General features: G+C 50.7%; 3 protein-coding genes across 3 annotated transcripts; all 3 read right to left on the bottom strand.

The window, feature by feature from the left end:
* Nucleotides 1-284: 284 nt before the first annotated feature.
* On the bottom strand, nucleotides 285-1,737 carry ETH_00023880 (uncharacterized protein; the record flags this gene model as incomplete). Its single annotated transcript, XM_013379643.1, has 2 exons — nucleotides 285-320; nucleotides 358-1,737. 2 exons carry the CDS (start codon nucleotides 1,735-1,737, stop codon nucleotides 285-287), a joined length of 1,416 nt encoding a protein of 471 aa, XP_013235097.1.
* Nucleotides 1,738-3,219: 1,482 nt separating this feature from the next.
* On the bottom strand, nucleotides 3,220-3,567 carry ETH_00023885 (uncharacterized protein; the record flags this gene model as incomplete). Its single annotated transcript, XM_013379644.1, has 1 exon — nucleotides 3,220-3,567. The coding sequence occupies one exon, from the start codon at nucleotides 3,565-3,567 to the stop codon at nucleotides 3,220-3,222; it is 348 nt and encodes a 115-aa protein (XP_013235098.1).
* A 439-nt stretch (nucleotides 3,568-4,006) lies between these two features.
* ETH_00023890 (uncharacterized protein) lies at nucleotides 4,007-8,768 on the bottom strand (the record flags this gene model as incomplete). The annotated part of the gene is made up of 5 exons (XM_013379645.1): nucleotides 4,007-4,807; nucleotides 4,927-6,872; nucleotides 6,996-7,284; nucleotides 7,495-7,773; nucleotides 7,872-8,768. The coding sequence occupies 5 exons, from the start codon at nucleotides 8,766-8,768 to the stop codon at nucleotides 4,007-4,009; spliced, it is 4,212 nt and encodes a 1,403-aa protein (XP_013235099.1).
* Between the last annotated feature and the right edge of the window lie 304 nt (nucleotides 8,769-9,072).

Consider the following 9,072-nt stretch of genomic DNA (forward strand, 5'->3'; position numbering starts at 1 on the left):
CGATTGTTGAGTGGTTGGCATACCTCTCAGTAGCTGGTAGAACACGTGAAAGTTTCGGTCGCCCTTCTTGTGCGCCGTAATCCGCGCAGCCTCCAACAAGTACGTCTTCAAACTACCACCTCTCAAGAGACCTCCATTGTCGAAATGCAGAAGTGTGAGTCGCCCAACTCGGCTACTGTTCTGGTTTCTTCTTGTGGCAGCGTTGCCGAAAGACTCAAAGATTGCGTTGCAAGAAACAATTCGATTTCGGAGCTCTGTTGCTTCGTTTTGCGTCTGAACGCCACTTAGAAGTGCAGCAACTTCAGTTCGTTGCTCAGCAACTGTTCTGGGTGCAGAGCAATGGCTGTTAATCCCGACTGCTTTGTCAGGGATAATCCCGCTTGGTTCCTGCGAGGAAGTGGAGACGTGGGTGAGAAAAAGCATAAGCTGCTTGCTTGTTTCGGTTTTTCCGGCTCCGCTTTGCCCCGAAACCACAATAGTTTGACTGGTTTGTGTCCCCACAAGACGACGCAGAGCGTCTTCTGCAACAACGAACGGATGCGGTGGCGGCCTGTTTCGGCTTGCAGTGCTGCGCTTGAAAGCTTGTTCTGCAGCGAGCGCTTTGGCCTGCATCCCGTATGCCTGTGTAGTATGTTCTGCAGACGTGAGGGAGTTTATTGTCCACGGATTGACATTTTTCCTGTCTGCAGGATCACTAGAGGAGCCCAAAACACCATCAGGACATTCGATGAGGGAGGGCCGGCGAATGGGTAGAACTCCAGGTAGACTGTCGAGAATGGAGCCAATGGCGCTGCTGGAGTCGGTGAGACGGCCTCTCTCCCTGCTGTTGTGCCACTGCTCTTCTGAAAAGTTGCGGCGATACGTTCGGGCAACCTCCCTCCAATTCCGGTAGAGAAGGATTTGCTGTGCAGTGTACAAGTGAGGCAGTGGCTTGTAGGGGTTGACGGCCAGCAGCACATTTGCTGCGTAGGTGTAAATCTCATCTCGGATATATCTATGTTGAAGAAGCTGAAGCAATGCGGCGGCTGACAATGTTCCGCAGCTGGCGCTATCATCTGGCATTGGGTGAGGCGGCAAGGGGGGTGCATTGTAGGGCCAAAGGTGGGTGAGAGGGACTTCGAATGGCGGCTTTGGAACAAAATTCGCAATAGTTTTCTTGGCCGCAGCTTCAGCTGCGTTTGATGCTTTGTGCTGTACGTTTTCTAGGAAAATAGTACCCGGGTTCCCAGAAGACTCGCAGATGTTCTTTTCAGGGAGTGTGCATAGCACAGTGTTTTCGAGCCCCTCGCATGGCTGCGGCACAGGGCTGTTGTAACCTCCACAACTCTGGGCAGGATTTTTCTGCCTCAGATCAGTACTTTCTGGTGCTAGTCGGTGCTCTTTCCATTGCTCGGTGTGGTTGCTTGACTGCAGATCCTGCAGGGCAATTGGTGGAGACCGTGCGCCGTCCTGCCCTTGTTTGTTGCACTGTGTCACAGATTGATGAGACACAAACGGATTAGTAGCAAGTAGGGCTGCAGTGGCTTCCCGCACCACTGCAGCGGCTGCTTGCGCTGCAGCCACACCGCTGGCTCCCTCTGGGTGTGTCTCCACGTAGGCATGCCTGGTAGAAAAGTCCACGCGTGACACTTTCACTGTCAGAAAACCATACTCGTTATCTTCAACCCAAGCTAAGGAACCTGCGGGAATGGTGGGGGATGTGCTCGCCCGCCCGCCTTCTGTGTCGGAAGGCTCCATCTGCAAGAAGCCTAGTTAATCTCATGAGCAGCCACACCCCGACAGTTGAATGAAGGGCTAAAAATATATTACGGATATGAGGCTCAGATGACGTTTCTAATTGTAAAAGGAGGAGCGATTCTTTCTAAATCGACACAGCTTCTTCCTTGTGCATTCGCATGCTCAGCTGTGCTGGGAACAGCGTAGAGAGAATGATGGAAGCCAATCTTGTTCCAGAGTAAATAGGCAAGACTATGCGTTTTCCCTGGAGTGGCTGCTTTCATCCGCGTAGAGTGAGGCTCCAAACGAACAGCTCGGTGCCAGTGGTTCAGTCGCAGGCTCGACGATGTACTTCACACCTTGAAACTGTGACAAACAATCCAATGCAGCCCTTATTTTAAAAAAAGAATATATTAATTTGATGGGCTAATAGATGCCGCCGACGAGAGCAGCTCATGTCAAAGAAATTTCTTCGGTGACCTGGCAGTCGGCTGAAGTGGCCCATTGTCTAGTGGGTGCCCACACCTTCCACATCACAACTCTGTAATAACTGCAGCCGTGAAGGAGCCGTATTTCCAAACTAGGAAGAAAAAAATATATTATCATGGTTTTTAACTTAGAAAAGGTTTGGTTCTGCTGCGTTAACGTAGTGGCTGGGTGCACTGTTCGTCTCGGGCCCAAGGCGTAATCATACAAAAGCGGAAGCAGTAACGCTGTGCTGCTTAGCCCCAAGGAAATGGAATGTATTTTTGAGACGTAATTTCGACCCATAAACTTTTCCGTTTGCGTCCATTAAACACACAGATTCAGGGGTTTATGCAGGTGGCTTCGTTGCGGAAGGAGTTTTCGTGCTTTGAACAGAGAGCTAGCAAAAGCACGGAAAAATAGCAGAGACATAGATTTGGGAGTAACTCTTTCTAAAGACCTGGATATTTTGGCCGTTGAAATTTAGGAGCAAAGGATTAACGGCCAGCAGAGCAAGTGCTGTGCGCCTTTGCTGCGAGCCAATGCTTGGTTCGTAGCAAAGGCTCACAGTCCTTGCTTGAGTGTCTACTGCATACCGCGCCAAAGTAGACTTGATCATAATGGGTAAACCACCGAATATAGTAAAGTGTGTCGAAAGTTCCTCAGTTACTTCCACTGCGCAAGCACAGTCCGCCATCATCTCAAAACAGCGATACTGTGAAAGCACGGGTAAACAGTAGTCGTTCCGGCCCATGTTGCGCGCGGGACACAATTGTTACTTGTTGACGATAACATGCGGCTTCGTTTCATTTAGACAAAACTGCATTGTCTGTTGAAGGATCATAGCATTATCTGAAGGGGAGTCACTACGAAGCGCCACTCGCTGCATTGAATTTTGGTGCACGAGCTACAGGTATATATCGCTGCAGCGATTATCACACTGCCCATCGATGTCTGCCAACAGATGATCTATTGCCGTTCGCTCTCGTTGCAAAGAAGCAGCGTCTCGCTGAGGCTCCAACCTCCGCCTTCTGGCGTCTAGAGCTGAATGGACTTCTCGCTGAACGGCGGTGTGCTTATGTCGAAGATGTCTTCCGAACTTGAGGGGCCCCTTGGGCTTGGCAGAGTCTTAAGTGCTGCTGCTGCTGCTGCTGCTGCTGCTGCTGCTGGGGAAGAGCAAGGCGGGGCCCCACTTGCTGTTGTTGACACATCATGCGGGCATATGTCTGCTGGAGAGGGCAGCCGCAGCCTGCTGCTGCTGCTGCTGCTGCTGCAGTGCCTAGCAGCAGCAGTAGTCCACCCCCAGCGACCCACGAGAAATACGCTGGAGTCCGGGTACTCTTCTTCTGTTTCCACCACAACTACGTGAAGCCACTGCTTGTGCATTTTTCACTCTTACAGCAAACAAAAAGAAACAACAAGCAAACACAGTAGTAACAGGCCACTGATAAAGCACTTTGCTGCGGGAAAAATTTGGTTGATCCAGTCTTCACAGAGTTGGCCAGATTGGCTGACACCGGCAGCGCAGTGAAAGCCAAAAAATCGCCAAAAAACAGACAGGCAAAAAGAAAAGACTACGGTAAAGCCACAATAAGAATTCCAAGCAGGACACACCGCTGGAAGGGGCCTAGCATAAAACTTAAAAAGACAGTGGAAAACGTGCTGACAAAAGGCTAGGTATTCATATGGTAAGGTCTCCAATCGCACGCCAATTCCCTTCTTCGTTCCCCAGACATAAGTTGAGAACGCCCGAAGAACACATTCTCTGCAGCATACATCACAGCAAGCACAGAACTGAAATTTTGCCCTGGTGATAGGAGACAACTCAGTTGCTATGCCTGACAACATGATTGCTTACAACAGAAACCAAGACTCCGGGGAGAGATGGCAAAGGCACCACAGCTAGAAACTCAGCTCCAGATTCCGCGGCATCATGCGAAGACCTCGAATTGTCCTGGCCTAAATCACGCAGAATCCTTCCGCTGCGTTTGTCAACCAGAGCTATTTCGTAGGACCTGAAGTCCCGTCTCAGAGACCTCATTTCCCCAAATCTAAACCGAATATTTGAACAACCGTGAGATTTGGTGCAACCTTGCTCAGAGTCGCAGGTGTCGGTGGTGCCTCCGGTGGTGCTGCTGTCACTGTCCACGTTTTCAGCAACCCTCTCAGGATGATCACTTGCTGTACCATTATCTGAGACGGTTCTCAGAAGAGAACACGCTTCCCAAGGAAACGACCTCAACAGTCGACCTTCGTTTTCCCCAGGAGATGGCTCAAAACAAGACCACGTTGTGCCCCTGCCCGGCCGTTGTCTCAAAAATTGTAGCACAGGAAAAGGCAAACGGATCTGATCTAACAGTACAAGGTTTCCCGATCCACTGGCGAGGCCGCAGCTGCCCTCACTCCATTGTAGCAAAACCAGAGAGTCATCCGCAGTAGAAAGCAGCAAGAGCCGCTGCATCCTTGCTTCGAGAGCCCGCGTTACTTCTCCAAAGGGCATCAATTGTAGAGCCTGTATGATCGGGTCAGTGCCACTGACTGAACTGAGGGCTGCTGGGGCTAAACGCGTGTATGTGCATCCAGTAAACCATTCTTCAGCCACTTCAAGGCTCATTCCACTTACGCGCTGCAGCACACATAGTGCAGCACAAAGCTTACAGTCACTGATAGTAGGCTGCACGTAGATGTTGCAAAGCAGCGGCTGTACAGATGCTGCAGTGAAGAGTCTTCCAAGCAACTCCTCACCGGAACAGAGGCCAAGTTCCACAGAAGACGAAGCGGTGGATCCCTGACTCCTGACTGTGCTTCAAGCTCCTGTGGTGGATGCTGCAGATACCTTAGGTTGGTAGAGAAGATGGCGAGCAAGGAGGGGCCTGTGACCGCCCACACGTTGCCCCAAAGAGGTTGCAAACGAATTGTAGAGAGCATGGTGCTACGACTGCGTGCCGTAGGCCGCTGATTTCGTGCAGCACGAAGCTCAGCGGCTGCGCTTTTGATTTTCCCAACATTAGTGTTAGACTCTAGGAGAGCTGTTTGGGAGAGCTGTTGAAGGTACGCAGAGTTGCGGCGAGCACAGACTGATAGATCATGGGACGCAAAAGACAGAGGAATCCAGCCAGCAGGTTCCCTCCTCAACAAGTCGACTAGAACGAGAGTGAGGTTGCCTATGCCGCTGCTGCTGCTGTTGTTGTTGTTGTTCTTGCTGCTGCTGCCTTGCACAAGGCACACGACGATGGCGTAATCTGCGGTTATGGGGCTTGCAAAGGAAACGCTGAGCGGCCGCACAGTTGGTGGTCGTAGGTGTTTTGTGTGACATAGTTGATCCTGAGGAGACTCTCTTATGCGATCTAGAAGGTCCCGGGGTAGCCATTTGCCGGGCGGAATCGCTTCTGTTGGCAAAAGTCGTTCCGGGAAGGCTGTGGCGCTGCCGTCACTGCCGGGGAGCAAATTAGAAAAAGTTGACAACCCCTGTGCTATGTTGCACATCCTCACTGGTCGATGTGGTGCGTCAGCTCCAACATCATTAGATGATGGTAGTCCTTTTGATGAATTAGGAAAACTTGAGTGGCAATCGAGACGGGGCAGAATTGTTGAGGGTTCTCCAAGAGGCGCGGTGCGACTGGGTACAGACCCTTCACAATCTGCTGTTGTCGTCTCCTCTTCTTTCCTTTCAGAATGGGCAGTACAGGGAGATGAAAGCAACAACAGGTGAGCAGCTGAATTGCTGGCTATGAACAAATTGGTGTAGAATGGATGTTTTGCAATTGTTAAAATCGGTGCTTCAGTGCTAACTAGCTGCACAGTGGGATCTCCGTAGCCTTCAACGCCAACAATCCGCTCGGCTGAAATGTCAGAAATTTCGTGAGTTTGTTCTTGCCTTGACGGTGAATTGGCGGAGAGGTAAGAATTCTGTGGAGCCTGTTGCAATCTTTTCTTCTCTGGTGCCGGTTTACCAGGCTCTACTGAAGGAACACTGCTAATGCGGGTAAAATACAGGTCTCTTCCGAGAAAGACAGCCACTTCGTGTTCCTCTCTAATGACGTTCTGTGTCTGGTCCCCCAGAGGGAAGAGTCGAGCATTCCAAGAAGGTATGAAATGAAGTTGCTGGTGCTCGTCTCCTGCTGCCCCAGACGCTTCACCTTGTCCTCTGCATAGCTCCTGCTCAGGTACGCTGGAGCCTTGTGAGCAATTGGCCTCCTCATTTGCTGGTGGCTGACATGCAGCTGACTTTTTCGCTGAGTCTGCGGCTGCTAGTGCCTGCCGGTAGCTTCGCCATGATTGCAGGCCTCGGCGCAACAGGATATGCTCAAGCGAAATCACACCCTGGCGAATGGAAAGCCGTCGCTGTGCACGTTCCCGCAAGGGGACAAGGATATGCTTCCTGAGTAGTATCACTCGTAAGGCCGCAGTGGCAGCCGCTTCCTTGATCTTCCTCATCAAGAAGGCTCTTCGCTGGAGCCATAGTAATTTCGGGTGCACATGCAAAATGGTGCGAACAGCCACACGCCACCTCAAACGTTGAATAGCCGTGATTAGCCTGCATAGGTCTTCAGTAGTTTTGAAGAACTGTGTTGGATCAGCTATTAGCGCTGCAGCTTCCCCATAGGCAGAGGCCTTGAAGCAGACGAGGGAAACGCCACAAATGAATGCGCCTGGTCGGCATTGGGGTAGCAACCCAAGGGTTGCAGAGGCTGTAAGAGCAAGCGCAAAAGCATCCACGCTTGCTACGTGCTCGTACGTGCGTGAAATGTATTGGCTCGATGGAATTTACTTGCCACGATGCTTTGCTGCTGTGGATTACCTCCCTTATTTACCTAGTGTTCGGTCCCGAGAAGCATTTGGGTCCCAGTGCCTTAAAGTCTCCAACAAGCGTCGTTGGCGGGCAGTTTCCTCAGCAGAGGGCAAAACTCCGAAATTGAATGGCGCATTTTTATTCTCTGCTTCCATTAGCTTTTGCACTTTTTGCTCTTGCTCTTCGAGCCGTTTCTCTAGTAGAGGGTATAAAGCCGCTCGTAGTTTGGCTGCCAGGGAGTGCAGTGGCATTCTGTGAGGAAACCCGGACTGCAGGATATCCACCAGAGCCAAGGATCCGGAATGTTGCAGCTGCACAGCAGGCAGAAAGCAGCATAAAGGTTCTCATGAGAACAGTAGGGGAGCTTGAAGAGAATTCTGCAAGCAATCTTCAACTACAACATTAGGACTACAGCAAAAGCAGGCCACAGGAGCAGCATCTTCGACATCTTTTGCCTATCTACGTTGATGAAATTGCTTTAAGGCTTGCGCTGCCATCACCTAAACCAACAACTCGCATACTTGCTGCAGTACGATCTTCCTTTCAAAAGCATCAGGTTTCATCTCGCAATTCGGGATGAAACATCGTATGAAATGGAGCTGCATGTGGGGCCCCTGCAGCTCCTGGTTCAGATCCTTCACACTCTTCAAAAAACGCTTCGTTATGGAGGAGAATTGACCACCCCCTGCAGTGCCTACGAAATTTCCTTCCAGCCTCTGGCTCGCTTCGTGCTGTTCCATAGCACGCCGTAGAAGCGACTTTTCGGACTTGGCAACAAGACGCTCTAGTTCGTGCTCGATCTGAGTGGAAAAGAATCGAATCGAAATTGCAGTATTACCGTTAACAAGGCAGCACAGCGAAGATGTCGTGGGCAAAACGTCAGCCTGAAACACCTTACTCGGTCGTTGTTCAGATCCAGCCAGCCATCCGTGCCGTACAGAACTGTTCCTGCAAAGTGCTTGACGGCGAAAACTCTCTCCTGCACTTTACCAGCCGTTGAGAGGGTTCCTCCCAGTTTTCCTCCTGCACCCACAGATGCCAGCTGTTGAGCTCCCACAAGGCCAATAAGATTAAGGTCGGCTTGCTCCAAGTGTTGCAGAAGCCTCCCGCTGGCAGCAGCTTCTGCTGCTTGCATCCCGTTGGTTCCTTTCAGACAGAATAGAATGCGGTGGTCACGCGGCGTCAGTATTTCCTGGTCTGTCTTTTGGGAGTTGTGCTTGTCTGCGGGATGCTGCGAGTGCTCTTTCATTGAGGCACAGTAAGCGAACAAGTCCTTCCAGAAGTGAATGTCGTCTCTTGCCTGGCCCTGGGCCAAGAGTCGGCATGAGTCATCTAAGCGTCTAAATACTCCTTCTTGCAATTCTCTAAGCAGCGCAGAGGTGTCTGGCAGGCTTGAAAGGAGGGTGCGCTGGAGATTCGCCTTGAAGGAGATATTCGGATCGCTTCGATGACTGCGTTCTTGGAGTTTTGAATCTGATTGCTCACTTTGCAGAGGGGACTTGAAATTTTGTCCAGCTGCCACTGCAGGGTTTGCAATTCCTTCTCGGATGTACAGGGCAACTTCTTCCTCGATGACCTGCTGGACGAACAGCTGTTGCTGTTTCTCGTTTGCGTAGTTGATGCAAAGCTGTTCCAACCCATTTTCCAAACCAAATGACTCGAAGCCGTAGATGTCAAGGACTACATTGGACCACCCACAAAAGCAAACAGAAGCAGACACAATCGGCTTAATAAAGGCTTTGACGACAGCACATGCAACAATGTACGTAGGCCAATCGAACGACAAGCCGTGCATGTGGAAAGTTATTTGAGTGCAGCTAGGAACAAAAACCTCGTCCCACTACTTGTTGTCTAATCGAAAATGTATACATGGGTAAGCTTTTACGCGCAAAGGCTTTTTCTAGCATATCACTATCAAATAAAGTACGAATTGCAGAAGACGTTTACCATGCCTAGAGCACAGCAAAAGTTTCTTACTGCCAATGGATTTCAGGGCATTTGCATCATTCTGCTTGTTTTGGTGCTGCTTTCCTCGCACGTGTCGCGCAGCACTTTTATTCAAGCGGTGCACAACGTAGTCAAAAAGTCGACTGTAGATG

The sequence above is a fragment of the Eimeria tenella genome, genomic scaffold, assembly GCF_000499545.2.
Source record: "Eimeria tenella Houghton genomic scaffold, Eth_scaff371, whole genome shotgun sequence".
NCBI lineage: Eukaryota > Apicomplexa > Conoidasida > Eucoccidiorida > Eimeriidae > Eimeria > Eimeria tenella.